The 20,249-nt window shown below is 38.1% G+C and overlaps 1 protein-coding gene across 2 annotated transcripts in view; it reads left to right on the top strand.

Annotated features, from left to right (window-relative positions):
* hmcn1 (hemicentin 1) overlaps positions 1–20,249 on the top strand; it is a 107,825-nt gene that overhangs the window by 56,377 nt on the left and 31,199 nt on the right. For both annotated transcript variants that reach the window (XM_055185788.2, XM_055185786.2), the window contains exons 24-51: positions 1,231–1,497; positions 1,599–1,694; positions 3,144–3,338; positions 3,433–3,563; positions 4,327–4,474; positions 4,810–4,933; positions 5,059–5,213; positions 5,693–5,971; positions 6,233–6,514; positions 7,524–7,632; positions 7,720–7,889; positions 8,228–8,382; positions 9,066–9,189; positions 9,944–10,045; positions 11,128–11,304; positions 11,398–11,549; positions 11,660–11,783; positions 11,980–12,155; positions 12,233–12,329; positions 12,431–12,553; positions 13,063–13,218; positions 13,377–13,655; positions 15,526–15,693; positions 16,633–16,746; positions 16,914–17,000; positions 19,139–19,330; positions 19,413–19,586; positions 20,084–20,197. In XM_055185788.2, coding sequence (XP_055041763.2) covers positions 1,231–1,497; positions 1,599–1,694; positions 3,144–3,338; positions 3,433–3,563; positions 4,327–4,474; positions 4,810–4,933; positions 5,059–5,213; positions 5,693–5,971; positions 6,233–6,514; positions 7,524–7,632; positions 7,720–7,889; positions 8,228–8,382; positions 9,066–9,189; positions 9,944–10,045; positions 11,128–11,304; positions 11,398–11,549; positions 11,660–11,783; positions 11,980–12,155; positions 12,233–12,329; positions 12,431–12,553; positions 13,063–13,218; positions 13,377–13,655; positions 15,526–15,693; positions 16,633–16,746; positions 16,914–17,000; positions 19,139–19,330; positions 19,413–19,586; positions 20,084–20,197 — 4,470 coding nt within the window. The remainder of the gene's footprint in view (positions 1–1,230; positions 1,498–1,598; positions 1,695–3,143; positions 3,339–3,432; positions 3,564–4,326; positions 4,475–4,809; positions 4,934–5,058; positions 5,214–5,692; positions 5,972–6,232; positions 6,515–7,523; positions 7,633–7,719; positions 7,890–8,227; positions 8,383–9,065; positions 9,190–9,943; positions 10,046–11,127; positions 11,305–11,397; positions 11,550–11,659; positions 11,784–11,979; positions 12,156–12,232; positions 12,330–12,430; positions 12,554–13,062; positions 13,219–13,376; positions 13,656–15,525; positions 15,694–16,632; positions 16,747–16,913; positions 17,001–19,138; positions 19,331–19,412; positions 19,587–20,083; positions 20,198–20,249) is intronic.

The following is a 20,249-nucleotide window of genomic DNA, read 5'->3' as shown; positions in this document are numbered from 1 at the left end:
ATACATAGATACAGGTCATTGAAAGTGCTTGAATCTGTTTTATGCAATGAAGTTTTCTGGTAAAAATTCATATTATTCCCTGTGTAGTGTAGGGTAATATCATAAAAATTCTAGACTTTTTAAGCACACGTGCTAAACTGTTCGCTTTAAATGCCTATATCGTCTGCGAATGTTGGTTCATACCAAAATGCTTTTTTGCATAGTTGTGTTTGACACATGAAAACGTCTCGGGTTACGTATGTAACTGTAAGAAGCTGCGTCTCCCTTGCCATACTTCCTGCGTCCCTGTAACGCCGTCTTTGGGAATATTTCAGATAGCGATATACTTCCTGGCTCCCACGTCAACCTGTCTTTGTCATTAAGCCTCACCATTGGTTGAATTTGATATACACATTCAGACACACTTACCCCTGGAAGCGTCCCCAAAGTGTTACTGCAGTGACGCAGCGCGAGTTCCCTCGAAAGGGAACTGTAACAATGTATCTGAAAAGATAACATGATGTAACCTTGCTCTCACTTGAAATGTGTCCCCACATTTAGTCCTTGAATTTGAGGGTATTGGACCTGGAAAATTCTTGAAAGGTCCTTGCGCTACGTGTCGTACTGCCCCCTACACCAGCGTCTTTGTCAACATGAGTGTTTTTAAATCATTGTTCAGATTAACGTCTGGCACAACAACTGTATGAAAGGAGACAGCTGTGGCTTAGAGTCTCAGACACATCTGTAAATGAATTGAAATAGGGTTGTTTATTATGACTGCAATTAAAATGTTTTTAATCTTGGATTATAGTCCTTCAGAAGTAAGCGTGAGGAATGAGGAGAGGGGAGTTCACTGTCTGATTTATTACAGCCACCAAGTCTCATCAGGAAGATTAAAATTCCAAAAGATGCGAGGAAAATAATCACTTTAAGTCACAAAAGGACACGTTGTTGTTTTTGAGCGCAACCAAAGTTAATGCTTCATGAGCAACAATTTCCTCCCAAGATGATGTTATAAAAATTGGTTATTTTCAGGAGGAGTTTCCCTTTTTCCACTTTCACTTTTTTTATATTACTCTATTATTAACCGGCCCTCTTTTTAAATTAAAGAAGATCTGCACAGGTTTACTTTGATTTACAAACCTTATTCGCAAAATACACATGCTTAATGGAAAAACATGTGAAAAAACAGTAAATTACAAGAAATGACAAAAAACACACTTATCTTTAGATATATTTCTGCCCTTTCAGTTCCTCCCAGCATCCAAGCAGGTCCTCGAATCATAAAGGTTCAGGTGGGCCATCCTATAGAACTGCCCTGTGTTGCACATGGAGTCCCAGAACCCTCTGTTTCCTGGCTAAAGGGTGGCACTGCTCTGCCGGATGGATCTGACTACAGGATCTCAGGTGGATCACTGATCTTGAACCAGGTGGGGCTTATTGATGAGGGAACTTATACCTGTGTGGCCACCAACATCGCTGGACAAGATGAGACCAATATTCAGCTCCAGGTGCAAGGTCAGGAAGAATATAGCATTTTAGCTTGAAATGGAGGCGTGTAGTCATATTGATCTTGATTTGTTGGTCCAGAATTATTCATTGCCAAAATCTCTCCACAGTCCCTCCTGTGGTGGAGGTTTCTGAGCCGCCTTTCAACAGCCCCTTACAGGAGAGAGTGGCTAACCAGCAGATCGCCTTTCCTTGCCATGCCAAAGGTGAACCTGAAAACGTATTTTCATAGATTACTATTTTTCTTTCATTCATAATTTCATGTTTCTATTGAATTATTTCATATTTGGAACATTTGCAGTTGTAATTTTTTAGATGCATGTATGCTACCTCTAAGCTTAAGTTTTTGCACCTTTTCTTTGCAAGTATGCACCTTTAGGGCTCTATCAAACACCAGGCGCAATGCAGCGCAATGCGCGACGCAAGTGTCTTTTGCTAGTTTCAACCCAGCACAATTATCATTTTCACGTTTAGCGCCACATTGTTTAAATAGCAAATGCATTTGCACTCAATTTTGTGCCCATGGGCGTTCTGGTCTGAAAACGAGGTGTGTTCAGGCGCATTGTTGGCGCGTTGCTAGTTTGAAGCAACTAAAATAGACTACGCCATTGACCAACTAAAACCTGCTCTAAAGTCTAAAGTCAATGCCGCAATAATGTTATTGTTATTCAATGAGCGCGTTAGTAATATGCGCCTATAAACGGGATGACAACGCAGGTATGCTTATCACACGTGGATGCGCAGCAGCACAAAAATGCTTTTAAATATGAAAAAAGATGATTATTGAGTCTCCTGGACATAAATGAGGACCGATTATGAGACGTTAGAAAGCATAAAGAGCTGCTTCACCTGTAGCCTGGTAAGTAAATAAATGCTTTAAACAAATGCATCTATTTTTAAATGTTTTTTTAAATGCTACCCTATGGATTTATTGTATATGATGACTCTGTACTTGTGGATATGGTGAGATGAGAAACATTTTTAAGTAATGCGTTTTAAAAAAAAACATGGCATTGTCCGAGTGCTGAAACAGCTCTCCGCACATTTGTAAATTCTTTATCTCTTGTTTGTTACAAATAAAGTATTTTTAGAGTAAAAACCTTTTCTTGCATATTTGCAAATTATTTTATGAGATTACAATGATTATGTAGGATATCGATACATTTACAGCAATTTAAAGCCTGCTATTTGTACTTCTATGACTGAAAGAAAACAGCTTTTAAAGGTTTTAATCCCAAAAAATAACAATTTGAATAAAAATGAAAACAACACAATTTTTTACATTATTCTTAAACTGGTGGTCTTCTTCCTCCACGTTTTTCAGTTTACAAAGTCCATCATCTAAATAGGGATTAGACATAGCGCCAGCGCAACTGGCTTTTAAAGGGAATGAGAGATAAGACTCTTATTGGTTTATTGCACATTACGCCCAAAACACACCCATTACTCATTTTGAGAATAGGAACAATCCTTTCGACCGTGCGCTCGGCGCACAAACCATTTTTCCCGTCGTTAAATTAGCAAAAGTGGAATCGGACACGCTCGTTTAGACCGTACGCTGTGTGCTCTAGACTATACGCTTAGATTGTTAAAATAGGGTCCTTAAAGTGAAAAGTCAAGGTGCATGTTTCTCAACTTTTCTCTCATGTATGCAGGCACTCCTGAGCCAGTAATAAAGTGGTTTAGGAACGGTCAGGAGTTGACAGGAAATGAGCCAGGTGTCACTATTATGGAGGATGGCACACTCCTTATTCTGGCCTCCATCTCACCCCTGGATAATGGCGAGTACACCTGCATGGCTGTCAATGATGCCGGTACAACTGAGAAGAAATACCAACTTAAAGTCAATGGTTAGTTCATCGGTTTGGGACACCTCTTCAGCTTGTTTTTTTTATCACATTTCATAACCTTTCTTTTCATTTTTCCTCTGTCTTTTTTATCCAGTCCCGCCTGATATTCGAGACAGTGGTCTGCCCTTCAACGTCTCTGTAGCAGTGAATCAGCCGACTAACCTGGTGTGTGATGTCACAGGCACACCTGTACCTGTCATCACCTGGTACAAAGATGGAGTTGTGGTAAGTTTAGCTCAATTTATTAAATCGCACATCTATTTTTCAAACCTTCAAAAATGTTTATGTGTAGCTCCACTTTCCTTCAAACCAATAAGAAGGCTGTACCACAGCAGATTATATACCTCATCACATTTTATTTTCATGCATAGACCAGTTAATCAAAGCCTGATGAGAAAATTGTTTTTCCTGTTTTACTCAGAGGCCAATACAAAATTACTTTCCAGCAATCACTGGGTTTAAGCTCCAAGAACAGGTCATAAAAATACCCATAAATCTGCCTTTACGAGAATAAATTACAAAATTAAGTGTGCGTCGTAAAAAGAGCAATTAGGAAATGTTTAATCAAAATCCAGTTTTATAACCGCTGATACAGTTTAATACCCTAGATTAGCAGATGTTATTTTTATAACAGATAATAATAAGCAATAATGATTAAATCATTCTGTTAGTACAGTGGTTCTCAAACTGTTTCCGCGTGCGGCCCCCCTTGTGGTGCAATCCTTTGCGGCCCCCCAAAGAAAATGTATGACAAAAAACTGTTCTAAAATTTAACATTTTAATTAAACAAAACATATTAAGTTATACAAAGTAGTGCTGTTGGTTAGTAGCCTCATTTCTTTTTAGGTTTAATTACACAGAATTCCTGATAAATTAATGTATTTTATAAAATGTCATAAAACTGGGGCCCCCCTGGCACCATCTACTACTGTGTTAGTAGTAGATATAAACGCTTTTGAAACAACTGTTGCATGTACCAATTATCCAGGTGGCTTCTAGCAGCAATGTGCACATTCTGCAGAAGGGAAAAACTTTGAGGCTGCTTAAAGTGGCTGTTTCAGATGCTGGCCGCTATACTTGCAAGGCCATCAACATTGCGGGAAGCACAGAGAAAGACTTTTACTTGGATGTTTTGGGTAAGCAGCAAAATGGTGGTTTTATGTTTCTGTTAAAATCATATCAACATGACCATTTTACTTCCTTAATGCACATTTTTGATCTTATTGTAGAACATTGACTGTTGTTCATTATTCCAAAAAAACTTGCTTTGCTAGCATTTTTAACTTGCTTTTTCTCTGACATCATCTAAGCCACACTGAGTTGTTGTTAATGTGACCCATGAACTAAAATAGGTAGCGAATACGGTTTCATGTTGACTCTGACGTCGTAAAAATTTTCTGTAACAGACATTAATTTGTTAGGATATATTGCAGTTTTTACATCCTTTACAGATGTTTCATTTTCTGTTTAGTTCCACCTACAATCATCGGGACAGGGTCACGTGACGTGTCTGCTATACTTAATCAGGAGGTCATTCTGGAATGCAGGGCCAAAGGTGATCCCTTTCCCACAATTAATTGGTACAAGGACAGGAAGTAAGTTACTTCACAAAGCTTTGTAAATTTCTCTTTACATCTATAATTTATACTTATTCTTAAATGTTAAGGCAACAATTAAAGGACCATTAGATTTAGCTGTATATCTCACCCTGTGATTTTAGGCCCGTGTTTTTGGGTGACCCCAATATTGAAGTTTCGAATAGAGGACAGCAGTTGAAGATCAAAAGTGCTCGTTTAGGTGATCAGGCACGATACCAATGTAGCGCCACCAACTCGGCCGGAAAGCAGTCCAAGGAATTTAACCTCAGTGTCTTTGGTATGTTAAAAAATACAATTAAAGAATAATTTCCCCTAAAATGAAATTTGAAATTTCTCTCATGCCATTCCAGATATATGAATCACTATCTTCAGTTTAACACAAACAAATCATTTTATATTAAAATGCCATCATGTTATCTTATATGTCACTCAAAATACCAATACCAACTCCAATAAGCACATACATCCATCATTTAAGGCTTATTTAGCTAAATTAAATGCAAACAAACAGATCTGAGTGATACATTTAAATATGGCGGCATGTCTATAACTTGAAATCTTATTTGTTCCATTGAGATGTGCTGCCGTGTTCGAATGTATTGCTAAAAAAAACGCTTGTTTATATTTCACATTTCTAAGTAAATTATGAGATAATTTTTATGTTTGTGTGAATTATTCCTTTAACTACGAACATACTCATATAGAAGGCCCTGTCATGAATTTCACTCCATCTGTCAATCCTTTTTTCCCGCTCAGTGCCGCCCAGTATTAAGGGAGGAAATGTGTCTTCCGAGCTGACAGTTCTGCTGGGTAACACAGTGACTATGGAGTGTGAAGTACGAGGTGTGCCCCTCCCTGCCATCACATGGTACAAAAATGGTGAGACAATTCTGTCCAGCAGACAGGCCCAGTATGTGGAGCGTGGACAGGTCCTAAAGATCTCCAGAGCTCAGGTATCTGATGCTGGACAGTACACCTGTAAGGTCACCAGTGTAGCCGGCACAGCTGAGAAGGTTTACGAACTGGATGTCTATGGTGAGGACACGCTAACGCATGTTGTAGTGTTTATTTCAATGTAATAAAAATAGTTTATTTATAAGAAAAGAATGTAAAAAAAATTAATCAGTGCCCCTAGTGGGCAACATTTGCAAATTTATGACAGAAGTGAAACTTATACATCCAACATGTCCAAAAGAAATTCAAATAATTAAATACTTTTGTGTCATTAAGTTGCACTGGATTTGAACATTTTTCACCTTTTGTTCACTTCTGCTATTCTCTACTTCTTTGCATCAGTTCCCCCCTCCATCACTGGAGGTTCGGACAGTCCCACAGACACAAAGGTTGTGCTCAGTAAATCTCTGACATTGGAGTGTAAGGCTACAGGTCACCCACCCCCCTCACTGACCTGGCTGAAGGATGGTTCTCCAGTGACAGCGAGAGAGAACCTGCGGGTTCTAGAGCATGGGCGAAAAATCGAGATCCTCAGTGCTCTTCCGTCCGATGCTGGTCGATATGTTTGCATGGCAACCAGCGTTGCAGGAGAGAAGGATATCAAATATGACGTCAGCGTATTAGGTATATGAACACACATTTACACACAAACATATCTGAGAAATCTCTTAAGTCTAATCGAGTGAGTTTAGTTAACTGGATTGTTTTTGTTTATCAAGGCATTGCTCAAGACACAAGTTGATAAGTGAATCCACCAAACATTTTTCTAGCAATCTATTAAACGTTGACCCGACCAGGCAAATAAAATCACTTCAGTGTTATTCCAAATATCTTCAGGCATCCTATTTTTTACTATCCACAGTAATCAGTAACATTAGTGTCTCATGTTTATGTGTGAGTGAGCCAGACAGATCTTGTCTCGACCTGCACGTTGATCTTCTGAACATCTGGACACTATTAAGGTCCTAATACATCTGCACAACAGACCAATGCAGTCCATCTATCAGTGGCGGCTCGTGACTGCTCATCCGAGGGGCGCTAATTCTAAATAAATGTTCGAGTGTCACGTGTGTTGCTTGCGTTTTCAAAATATGTGTTTATTGCGTCATTTAAACCATGTGCATCACGTGTTTTGTCAAAATAAGTGCCTGCTTCACACGCGTCAAAACGGTTTATGATAAAAGATTCTTACCGCTTTGGAATCCATTCAACTGATCTCCGGGTCTGGCGCTAGCACTTTTAGCATAGCTTAGCTTAATCCATTGAATCTGATTAGACCATTAGCATTGCGCTAAAAAGAGTTTTAATATTTTTCCTATTTAAAACTTGACTCTTCTGTAGTTACATTGTGTACTAAGAACGACGGAAATTAAAAGTTGTGATTTTCTAGGCAGATATGGCTAGGAACTATACTCTCATTCTGGCGTAAGATTCAAGGACTTTGCTGATGTAACATGGCTGCAGCAGGCGTAGTGATATTACACACTGCACGAAAATAGTCCCCTGCCATTGAAAGTAATCAAGGGGACTATTTTTGGGCAGTCCGTAATATCACTACGCCTGCCGAATGTAGGACCTAAACAATCAGTTTTGTAATATGTGACAATAATGAGTCTTCTCTATGTATATTCAGTTCCTCCTGTTGTCGATGGGGCAAGCGACACTACAGACACCACCGTCATCATAAACAATATTCTAGAGCTGGAGTGTCACGCTACAGGCACCCCTACACCAACCATTACGTGAGGACCTCAATGCGCAAACTCACACATACAACTAATGCATTATAATCTCTTCACGTACTCTTTTGAACCTCTCTTTTTTTTAAGGTGGCTGAAAGATGGCGTGCCGGTCAGACAGGGTGAGGGTGTGCGGATCGCATCTAATGGACGGCGGTTGGTCGTTTCACGTGCTCAGTTGTCTGATACAGCTGTATTTCACTGTGTAGCGACCAATGATGCTGGAGAACAAGAGAGACAGTTTAAAGTATCTGTTTATGGTAATGATCACATTTTATACAATGTTTTTGTATAAATGATTACTGCAATTTTCTGTTAATATATTTGTGTGATGTTTGCCTCATCTGCTGACAGAGGGGGAGTTTATTTAGGTAATTTTGTATTTGAATTTCTCAAGTTACTTTAAAAATGACTTGGTTAGACGTGTTACTTTACTGGTCAAGCTTTTGAGTTCAGAAACCCAATGCATATTTATTATAGAGAGCATTTAATTAAGTTTATACTGTACCTCTGTTAAACGTTAATTTTCTCAATTACAAATCTGATTTAACTTTAGGGGTCTTACGTTTTGTTTTTATTTGTTGTATTTGTCTGTAAGTCCCCCCTACTATTCGTTCTTCTGGACTATCTGAGAGGTCCGTAGTCCTTCATGCACCCATCAGTCTGCAGTGTGTTGCCAGTGGAGTTCCTCCTCCCAGCATCACTTGGCTCAAAGACGGCCGTCCTGTGGACACAACAGAAGAATTTCTGAAGGTGAGACCCCAAAACTTGACTTTAGCTCACTAAAGACTTGTGATGGATCCTGCCGACTTCCATCCAGCCGAAAACACCAAAATGATAGATCCAACCATGCCTACAGTGTACGTCCAAATTTGTTAGATAACACAGATCCAACTTTAGATCAAGCTCACTAGATCTCTGTCATGTCAGTGTCATGTCCGTTACTCAAAAGGTTAACTCTGTTGTGAATTAAGCCACAATGCAGATACAGAGATGATTGAGAAAACAGCAGGCACGAAACGAAGTGATGTAATAATAATAAAGATGGTTTATTGATTTAAGGCGGGGTGCATGATCTCTGAAAGCCAATGTTGATATTTGAAATCACCTTAACAAACACGCCCCTACCTCAATAGAATCTGGACCTTCTTTTGATAGACCCGCCCCACACCCATGCAGGCAACGATGTCGATTAGTAGACATGCCCCTTACTGCTGATTGGCTACAAGTGTGTTTTGGTACCCTTTTCCAAAGTGTTTTTTTTTAATCATGCACCCGCCTTTAATTTTAGTTGCATTTAATGCTCAGACTAGTTTTTTTTACTTGTCGATGGACGGACTTACTTCATCTGAAGTTTCTTGCTTTTAAGAAACTCAGATCCTAAGATCTCAGATTTTATATACAATCACACTGTCTCTCCTCTGTGTGGTATGTAGCTGGAATCAGCAGGCAGGGTGTTGCACATCAAAAAGACCAGATTGGAGGATGCTGGGAAATATACATGTGTGGCAACTAATGCAGCAGGCGAGGCACAGCAGCACATTCGCCTCAATGTGCACGGTAAGAAATGTAACACTCAGGGAACACAGGAATTTTAACTTTGTTTAATGCTGTAGTTGTTATTAGTAGTTATGGGTAGTTACATATATACAATACAATTATAGTATAGTATATAGTTTATTGTAATTATAGAATAAAATGACAGTACTTGTTGTTCTGCAATATACACTGCTAAAAATGACTTTCTAACTTAGTATTTTTGTCTTGTTTTCTGTAAAAAATATCAAAAAATTCTTAAATGATGTATTTTCTTGATTAGCAAAATGACCTAAGAAAATAAGTTTAGTTTTTAGACAAAAAATATACAAAAAATAAACAAGCAAAAATATCTGCCAATGGGGTAAAAAAATGTAGCTTAATTTAAGTGTAAAAGAAAAAAGAAATCTTATTTCAAGATTTTTTTTCTTATCCTATTGGCAGATGTTTTTGCATTTTTAAGCACAAATTCACTTAAATTGTATATTTTTTGTCTAAAAATTAAACTTGTTTAGGTCATTTTGCTTATCAAGAAAAAGCATCTTAATTTAAGAATGTTTAGATATTTCTGAAAACAAGACAAAAATACTAAGTAAGAAAGTCATTTTTTGCAGTGTAATATATTCTATACTGATTTTAAGACAGAATTAACAGTAATGAGAATGAGGCTTATCACCTATACTGTAGGTTTTCTCATTTGTGTTTTATTTGAAATATGAGTCAATCTTTGCTTCAAGAGAAAATAAATTTGTGTATATATACTGTATGTATTTTATAGAACCACCCAGCATTCAACATGCAGGAGAGATCCTAAATGAAACCATCCTTGCTGGATTTCAAATTCAACTGAAGTGTAAAGCAACAGGAAGTCCTCTGCCAGGTGAGTCCTGCTACATTTAGAACCGGCTAATAATTCACAGCAGTAATGATGGATGTTGGTAACACTTAGTATATTTGAAGAGTTTGGTTCCAAAACCTGATAAACGGCATTAAAAAAAATATTGTTACCACCAAAATCAGTATTGTATCTGGTCAGTATTAAAAAGTAAATTCTTCATTTTACACAAAATCCAATGTCCGCCATGTTATTCTGTCATACTTTCTCCTTAATAAATCCCCTCAACAAGTCACAGCGCACCATTCCACACACTGTAAACAACAATGGCGGATCATTGAATACACACATAATCCTAGTTTTCCTCATCTACTTTGTACTTCGTGATTAACAAACCAACAAAAAAACAAAATAGTACTTTTAATGGCATTGATACCTTGAAACCTGTGGTGGTTTTCTGTGGCGGGGAAGAAACATAAGCCATCGAAATCAAATCATTTACGTGAGAGTCACTCGGGAGGCGGAAAAATGGTAGCTGTTGTTTGTTTTTACATGACAGCATCAAGCTTCTGTCATGCTAACACATTGACCCCAGCAGATGTTATGAAAAACTTTACATTATTTTACACGAAGTCAACAAAAATCGAGCAGGATCAAAACATTTTTATGGCTGATCCCTGTCAAAAAAAGTTCAGCGAAGACGTCCCAAGGATGACAGCAGCATTGACAGTGCTCTTAATATGACAAAGTCTTTTGATTAATGCCATTGATGTTTATTTTTATACAACTAGTTAATTAAATGAATATAACATGGCAAGGATGAATGGACATTTATATATTGATTCAATAGATTTATACCATTTAAAAAAAACTTGTCATGGATTTATTGCATTTTAATGAAAACATAATCAGGTTTTACAATAAATCTTTGAAAATCAAATTATGGATTTGAATTTTTTATGTTATTATAACCTAAAGATGCTAGGTGACAGTTTGTAACAGAAAATAGTGGTTTTCATCTTGTCACTTTCTTGGTATAGAAAACACGTTTTTACCCAAATTAGTCAAAATGGATTTATTGCGTTTTGGAACCAAACTCTTAATTTCTTCTTTCGTATTTACTTCAGCTGTCACATGGTATAAGGACGGTCGTCCGTTGACCAGCGCTGCAGGGGTTAACATTTTGAGTAGAGGTCAGGTGCTGGAGATCGACCATGCACAGGTTTCAGACGCTGGACTCTACAAGTGTGTGGCCATCAATGTGGCCGGCAGCGTTGATTTCACACACAGCCTGCAGGTGTATGGTGAGTGTGTTTGCAAGAGGTTGTTTGTTAGTCATTTTATATTTTTTCTCTCTGTGTTAAATTGTATGTACTTTTTCTCTCTCTGTGGGTTAGTTCCTCCCTCTATTGCTAGTAAAGGAGGAATGATAACAGTAGTGGTAAATGACCCAATCAGATTGGAGTGTGAAGCCTCAGGACTTCCTACTCCCAGTCTCACCTGGCTCAAAGACGGCAGCCCTGTCTCCAGCTTCACAGATGGCATCCAGGTCTGTGTTTTGGATGCTGTAGTGTGCAAACATCCATATTACATAATGCACAGGGGGGATATTTCACTCGTTTTGTTTTGCCAGTTTATTACAATTTTCTCTATTTTCAGATATTGTCAGGTGGCAGAATTTTGTCGTTTATTAGCGCACAGGTGAGTGACACCGGTCACTACACCTGTGTAGCTGTGAATGCAGGCGGTGAACAGCAACGAGAATATGAGCTCCTTGTGTATGGTGAGCTTACAAAACACACTCCAAACCCAAAGAAGTCATACACATGTTTGGATGTTCTGTAAATATACAAACAAGTCTTGATTTAAATGCATACCTGCAATTTACACAGAGAAACATGATTGCTTGTGAAAAATGCTTATTATTAAGCACAGTTTAGATAAGTTGATAATGCACTTATGTCTGTCTTTGCCCCCAGTGCCGCCCAACATCATGGGTGAGGAGGTAAACAACACGGTTCTGATTGGTCAAACAGTGCAGCTGCATTGTCAAAGCGATGCCATCCCTCCACCTGTGCTAAGTTGGAAGAAAGATGGACGCCCGCTCTATAGAAAGCCAGGACTCAGTCTTTCAGAGAATTCAAGTCTTCTGAAGGTACATTAGTCATTTAGTAACCACCCAGAACACACTGGGAACCTTACAATGTGTGCTAAATAGTTTACTGTTTGCAGATTGACAATGCTCAGGTGCAGGACACAGGCAGATATACGTGTGAGGCCACCAATGTGGCAGGAAAAACTGAAAAAAACTATAATCTGAATGTGTGGGGTGAGTACTGAATAAATACATACCTGAGTGATGCATTATGGGTAGTGATGCCAAGTTTATGCCATTTATTTTCCTTATTTGTTTTCACTCTCTTTTCCCAGTTCCTCCCAGTATCCGTGGATCTGATGAGGTGTCTCCACTGACTGTGATTGAGGGAAGCCTTATCACACTCGTGTGTGAGTCCAGTGGCATCCCTCCTCCAAGTCTCTCCTGGAAGAAAGACAGTAAGACTTCTTATCATCATCCTAATTGTTATCATGTTTGCAGTCTTATACCTTTTTCATCTTTTCTCTTAAAGGGACATATGATTTTTAACGTTTTGGAATCCATTCAGCTGATCTGGCGTTACCTCTTTTAGCATAGGTTAGCACAATCCATTGAATCTGATTAGACCATTAGCATCGCGCTAACAAATAACCAAAGACTTTCAATATTTTTCCTATTTAAAACTTGACTCTTCTGTAGTTACTTTATATGGCTAGGAACTATACTCTCATTCTGGAGTAATAATCAAGGACTTTGCTGCTGTAACATGGCTGCAGCAGGCGTAGTGATATTACGCACTTCCCGAAAATAGTCCCCTGGCATTGAAAGGGGACTATTTTCAGCTGCGTAATATCATTGCGCCTCCTGCAGCCATGTTACGGCAGCAAAGTCCTTGTTTATTACGGCCAGATTGGACCTGTGATTTTGTGATCATAAAACAGTTGTTTTATAAGTGTGTTTGTCTCAGGCTCAGAGCTGCAGGGTGACTCTCGTGTGCGTATTCTGTCTGGTGGCCGTCAGCTGCAGATCTCCAGCGCTGAGAGGACAGATGCTGCATCTTACACCTGTTTGGCCTCCAGTGCAGCTGGCAATGCAATGAAGGAGTATAGCCTGCAAGTCTATGGTACAACAACCATTTTTCCCATTATATAACACACGCACTAATGCTAAAACTCAAACATATCACACAAAGATTCACTTATCATTCTTATGCTGCCAAAAACGGTTTAATTCAATTGTTCATAATGTAAACGTGTTTCTCTTTTCCTTGGCCACAAACAGTTCGTCCCTCCATCGGCTCCTCAGTTCATGGTCTACATGAGGAGACGGTAACGCGAGGTGGAGATGTTACTTTAGAGTGTGAAGCCGATGGGGTGCCCAGACCTGCCATTTCATGGATGAAGGATGGCAGACCCCTGACTGGTCGCAGGGCTCAGATAATTAATGAGGGGAGGCTGTTACGGATTCAGGGCGCTCAGGTGGCTGACACTGGACGATACACTTGCATTGCTGTCAATGTTGCCGGACAGGCTGACAGGAAATATGACGTTAATGTACATGGTAAGAGGAATGGATGATGAGTTGTTGTTTCTTGATTTTGTCACTATTATTTATAATACTGATAATATTAGTTCTTCAGATCAAAAGAGAAAATTACGTATTTAATGTTAGGAAGCATCTTTTAGGGCGCACACACTATCCAAACCAAAAGGTCATAGGTTCGAAATCAGGGAATACCAATACTGATAAAAAATGTACACGTTATATTTCACTGTAAATTTTTGATAAGCTTTGGATTAAAACATTTAAGATTATTTAACATACAGGTAAGTAGCAGCACCTCTCATTAGGTGTGGATGAAAAACAAGGCTTTTAAAGAGCACCTATTGTCCGATTCACATTTTTTAAATTTTCTTTGGTGTTTAAGTGTGTATTACATATTAACGATATGCAAAAGATACATACATCAAAAGTAAACAATGACGCGAATTATCGTCTCCAACGTAAATCTCTTTTCTTGGACTACAACAAACACACGGATTGTAGGCAACAGTTTAATTCCTGGGATTGGTGATGTAAACAAGACCAACATTATTATAATTCCTCCCGCATTGTCTCACAGCCTGTAAATTAACTCCTGATAGCATTGCATTGTGAGCGAATCTTTCAAACATGGTAAGGAGCGTCACATTTTCCGGCTGACGTCAGAGGTATTCAGCTTTTCAATTCTGTGCATTTTGGAAGGAGAGTGAAATCTGAAGCTAAAAAATGTATGGTATGTGGAAAATAATGTGTTTTTTTAACCATAAACCATGCAAACCCATTGTATTATACCAAATACACAAAATAACGTTGTTTTTAAGCAATGAAATAGGTGCTCTTTAAGTAGGGTGCAAAAAATCCAAATACGTCTCCAATGGGATGAGAAAAAAATCATACAATTGAATTTTTTCTTAAACACTTAATTCAAGTAAAATTAAAAAAATATTTCTTACACTGCAAAAAATGATTTTCAAGAAAAAACTTCTTTGTATTTTTGTCTTGTTTTCAGTAAAAATATCGGAAAATTCTTAGATTAAGATGCTTTTTCTTGATGAGCTAAGCGGCAAGAAGATAAGTTTAACTTTTGGACCAGAGATATCAAGTTTAAGTGATTTTGTGCATAAAACAAGCAAAAAAATCTGCCAATGGGCTAAGCAAGTTTTTCTTGAATTTTTCTTGAATTTAGTGTTTAAGAAAAAGTTCAAAAAAATGTTGCTTACCCCACTGGCAGATTTTTTTGTTTTATGCAAAAAATCACTAAAATTTGATATTTTTGGTCTAATAACTAGACTTATTTTCTTGGGTCGTTTTGCTCATCAAGAAAAAGCATCTTAATTTAAGAATTTTTAGATATTTTTACTGAAAACAAGACAAAAATACTAAGAAGTTTTTTTCTTGAAAATCATTTTTGCAGTGTACCCCATTGTAAGATTTTTTTGCTTGTTTTAAGCACAATTTCATTTAAATATATACTTAGTGTCTTAGGTCATTTTGCTCATTAAGAAAATACATCTTGATCTCAATTTTTTTATATTTGTACTAAAACAAGACAAAAATACTAAGCAAGAAAGTTTTTTTTTGCAATGTAAATTACACTTTGCCTCATGTTGTTGTCATATAGAACAAGCATATAGTAAAGCTCCATGTGTATTAACTAGTGGTTAACGTAACGGTCAACCCTTTAGTTTGAAGCTTTTCTGTGATTTATTTTTTGTCATTGCAAAACCAATCAAAACATGGGTTTGTATAAAATAAATAAATAAAATGGATATGCATCAATAATATAACTTTTAGAGTTCTGCTCTCTCTTACTTAATTTCAGAACCATATGGTGTAACAGTTTGAAGCTTTTGAAGATTTTATAGATTTTACATCTGTATTGTTTCAGTTCCTCCCACCATCATCGGCCAGACTCAGGTGCCAGAGAATGTGAGTGTTGTTGTGAAGAACCCAGTTGTTCTGACCTGCGAAGCCTCTGGAATGCCACCACCAGCCATCACCTGGCTTAAGGACGGCCAGCCGGTCAACATGTCTAGCTCAGTTCGTGTCATTTCAGGTGGACAGCCTCCACTCCCATGATCACTTTTGTTTGGTCCAAAATGTCTAGACCACCTGTGTCCTCTTATCCTAACTGAAGAAGAGCCTATACAAACCAAGGATGAAGTTAAACAGGTGTAATAGCTCAAATTAAATACAATGTAAGCAGATAGTTTCAATAAGCAGCCAAACACCACAGATCAAAGGATAATTGAGAAGAAACACAGTAGGACAGCTGTTCTTATATTTGAACATGTGAAGTCTTTCCATTAACAGCTTCCAATGTAAACAGAGACTGATCCTCTGTCTGCACCAAGCATAAGGAACATCAATCATTGTAACTTTAGACCGCCAAAGGTCAACCCTGTAAAATATACCACATTGTAAATAAAAGTCCTATGGTATTGTACTTTTTGAAAGCCAAGACATTGAGCTGGACAGAAAACAGGAAGATGGGATCTTAGAAGTGGGTTTTAGTACTGACCAGGAGATACTGCATGACCACATTATTAATTCAGTAATATGCCCACAGAGAATTAGTAGTATTTATATGAGATATACCCAAGGGATGAAAGGACATGAGTGTATTTATTCAGGTGATTAGCTTAGTGCTTTCCTGGAGAGTGATAATTATTTGTTTATAGAAGCTGGGAGTGAAAATGGGTTGTTTGGCTCACGTTGACAGGTTAAGCTCTGTTTAAACAGCTGTTGACTTAAGGCCTCTCGTTTCTTACTAAACAATAGTGACATTTATCCACTGTGGTTTTTTTGGGACAATTTGAAACTCTAAGCTTACTTTCTGTTTCAACATCTGATTCATTATTCAGTATGCAGATGTAATAAAAATTTATGGCCGATTAAGGAATTCTCTAGGAATATTATTTTATTTTTCTTCCTGCAAAAATAATTTCAGGGGTCAGCCAAAATGAATGAATCTGATAAATGTCTGTAATATTAGGTGGACGAGGACTGCGTTTAATGCATGCCGCAAGCGAGGATGCTGGGAGATACACCTGCATTGTGTCTAATTCTGCTGGAGAAGAAAGGAAGAGCTTTGACTTAAACGTCCTGGGTAACACAACACTGTACTTGATACTAGTTTGACATATGACTTTTGGGCTTTTCGAGCATGTCGATAATATGAGCATAGGCAGTGAGAGGCTATGATGCAGCTCAGTAGATGGTAAAGCAGAATTTAAAAAACATAAACTTATATGAATTTTTTTTTGTAAACCTCAGTACCACCCAGCATTGTCAATGAGGGCACAGTGGAGGATGTGAAGGTGAAGGAGAAACAGAACGTCATCTTGGCCTGTGAGGTCACTGGTATGTGAGAAAGACCAGCACAGCTTATCTATATTTGAAGAGTTTGGTTCCAAAACGCAATAAATCCATTTTGACTAATTTTGGTAAAAATGTTCGGTAAAAATGTTTTCTATACCAAGAAAGTGACAAAGATAAAAACGCTTATTTTCTATTACAAACTTTCACACAGCATCTTTAGGTTATAATGGCATTAAAAATTCAAATCAATAATTTGATTTTCAAAGATTTATTATAAAAACGTATTATTTTTCAGCAAAATGCTGTAAATCTATTGAATCAAAAAAATGTGCATTCATCTTTGCCATGTTATATTCATTTAGTTGACTAGTTGTATACAGTGATAAAAAAATAAACATTAATGGCATTAATCAAATATTAACTCTTTCACCGCCAGCATTTTTAAAAAAAGTTGCCAGCCAGCGCCAGCGCCTTTCATGATTTTCACCAAAGTTTAATGCCTTCCAGAAAATGTTCTTCTTCAGATATATAAACATAAATATACCAAATGAAAGAACAGACCCTCTGCTTTCAAACAAAAAAAAATGTTTCATCCTACCTTGAGTAGTTCTTTTCTAATCAGCTTTTGAATATGGGTAGGTTTCTGCAAAAACACCACATTTTGAGCAAAAAGCAGAGATAATTCCATTTTTGTGACGGACTTTTCATAGAGATCCCATTCAGAGCGATCTTTAAATAGACACGGACATGCAACAGCTTGTCAGAGGGCAATACTTCCGGGTTGTATAAGTTGCGGAAGTGCGCCACCTGGTGGATAAAAGCGGTATTGCGGAAAGATGGAAAATCTCGCCATTGGCGGGGAAGCGTTTTCTCTTAATTGACGAGATATCTCGTCAATGGCGGTGAAAGAGTTAAGAACACTGTCATTGCTGCTGTCATTCTTGGGACATCGTTGCTGAACTTTTTTGACGGCGATCAGCTGTAAAAAGTTTTGGTTCTGCTTGATTTTCGTTGACTTCGAGTAAAATAATGGAAAGTTTTTCATAAGATCCCCTGGGCTCAATGTGTTAGCATGAGAGAAGCTTGATGCTGTCGCGTGAGAACAAGCAACAGCCGGCATTTTTTTTTCCGCCCGAGGGCCTCTCACGTAAATTATTCGATTTTGATGGCTTACGTTTATTCCCTGCCACAGAAAACCACCACAGGTTTATCAATGTCATCAAATTATAATTTTGTTTGTTTGTTGATCACAAAGTACAAGGTAGATGAGGGAAACTAGTATCCGTGTTTTTTGAGGAAACATTCCAGTTTTTTATTTTATTTTAATGGACTTTAATGGACCTCAACACTTAACAGTTTTAATCCAGTTTAAAATTGCAGTTTCAAAGGTCTCTAAATGATCTCAAACAAGGCATAAGGGTCTTATCTAGCGAAACGATTGTCATTTTTGGCAAGAAAAAATAACTTTTAAACCACAACTTCTCGTCTTCCTCCAGCTGTGTGACGAGCCAGTGCGACCTCACGCATTTGCGTAATGATGTCGAAAGGTCACGTGTTACATATATGAAGCGCACATTTGCGGACCATTTTAAACAATAAACTGACACAAGGACATTAATTTGTATCATTCGACATACAACAATGTCAGAACTGTCCTCTTTCTCCACAGTTGTAACCACGGGGGGGGGGGGGGGGTGTTGGGTAGTTTTACATACGTCATCCGTGACCTCTTGACATGATGACGTATTACGTGATGTCGCACTGCCACTTCACACGACCGGAGGGAGAAGAGAAGTTGTGGTTTAAAAGTGCATATTTTTATTATTTTTCTTGCCAAAAATGACAATCGTCTTTCTATATAAGACCCTTATGCCTCCTTTGAGATCGTTTAGAGTCCTTTGAAACTGCAATTTTAAACTGCATTAAAACTGTTAGGTGTTGGGGTCCATTAAAGTCCATTAAAATGAAAACAATCCTGGAATGTTTTCCTCAAAAAACATAATTTCTTCTCGACTGAACAAAGAAAGACATCAACATTTTGGATGACATGGCGGTGAGTAAATGATCTGGAATTTTTTAAGTGCCGTTTATCGCGTTTTGAAACCAAATTCTTCATTTACTCCATGACCTCTGTTTGATGTTTTACCAGCTGTCAACCACCAATATTTTTGTGTGTGTAGGAAATCCAGTGCCAGAAATCACATGGCTAAAGGATGGGCAGACGTTGGCTAGTGATGCAAGGTTGCAGGTGATGTCAAATGGGCGGTTTCTTCAGATCAGTGGATCACAGGTGGCCGACACAGGCAGGTATAGCTGCTTGGCCTCAAACAGTGCTGGAGACCGAAGCAGACACTTCAACCTGAATGTATTAGGTACGTTGGCATGGCAGCATTGAAATGTGTTATTATGGTCTTCTCTGAGGATATTTTTACCCCATTATGTTTTTGTGTCCAGTATCTCCCACCATTGCTGGTTCTGATCCTGAGGGTTCAGCTGAAGAAGTCACTGTAACGCTCAACAGCCCCACCTCTCTCATTTGTGAAGCTCAGTCATACCCTCCTGCCATCATCACCTGGCTCAAAGATGGTACACCCTTTGAATCAAGCCGCAACGTCAGGGTTCTTCCAGGTGAGAGCACTCGGCTGATGTCATCATCAACATCTATCCACTGCTGTTCTGCTATTTAAAGGATTAGTCCGTTTTCTTAAAAAAATCCAGATAATTTACTCAGCACCATGTCATCCAAAATGTTGATGTCTTTCTTTGTTCAGTCGAGAAGAAATTATGTGTGTTTTGAGGAAAACATTTCAGGATTTCTTCATTTTAATGGACTTTAATGGACCCCAATACTAAACAGTTTTAATGCAGTTTTAAACTGCAGTTTCGAAGGACTCTAAACGATCTCAAACTAGGCATAAGGGTCTTATCTAGTGAAACGATTGTCATTTTTGGCAAGGAAAAAAGCACTTTTAAATCTTATCGTATTCCTCCAGTCCTGTGACACGCCAGCGCAACCTCACAAAATACGTCATTACGTCAAAAGGTCACAGATTTTTTTTTAAGAAAATAGACTAATCCTTTAAAGAGAGACCTGCAGCAAAATCAGAAAATTTGTCTGTTTTCAGGTGGCCGTACTTTACAGATCCTGAATGCTAAAGAAGAGGATGCTGGGAGATATACTTGTGTGGCGACTAATGAAGCTGGAGAGACACTTAAGAACTACGAAGTCAAAGTTTTTGGTGTGTGAGAGAGCTAAACTACTGCTATGACAACATCGCCACCTGTGTACAG

Source organism: Misgurnus anguillicaudatus, chromosome 18 (genome assembly GCF_027580225.2).
Source record: "Misgurnus anguillicaudatus chromosome 18, ASM2758022v2, whole genome shotgun sequence".
Lineage (NCBI taxonomy): Eukaryota > Metazoa > Chordata > Actinopteri > Cypriniformes > Cobitidae > Misgurnus > Misgurnus anguillicaudatus.
This window is presented reverse-complemented; position numbering and strand designations above follow the sequence as displayed.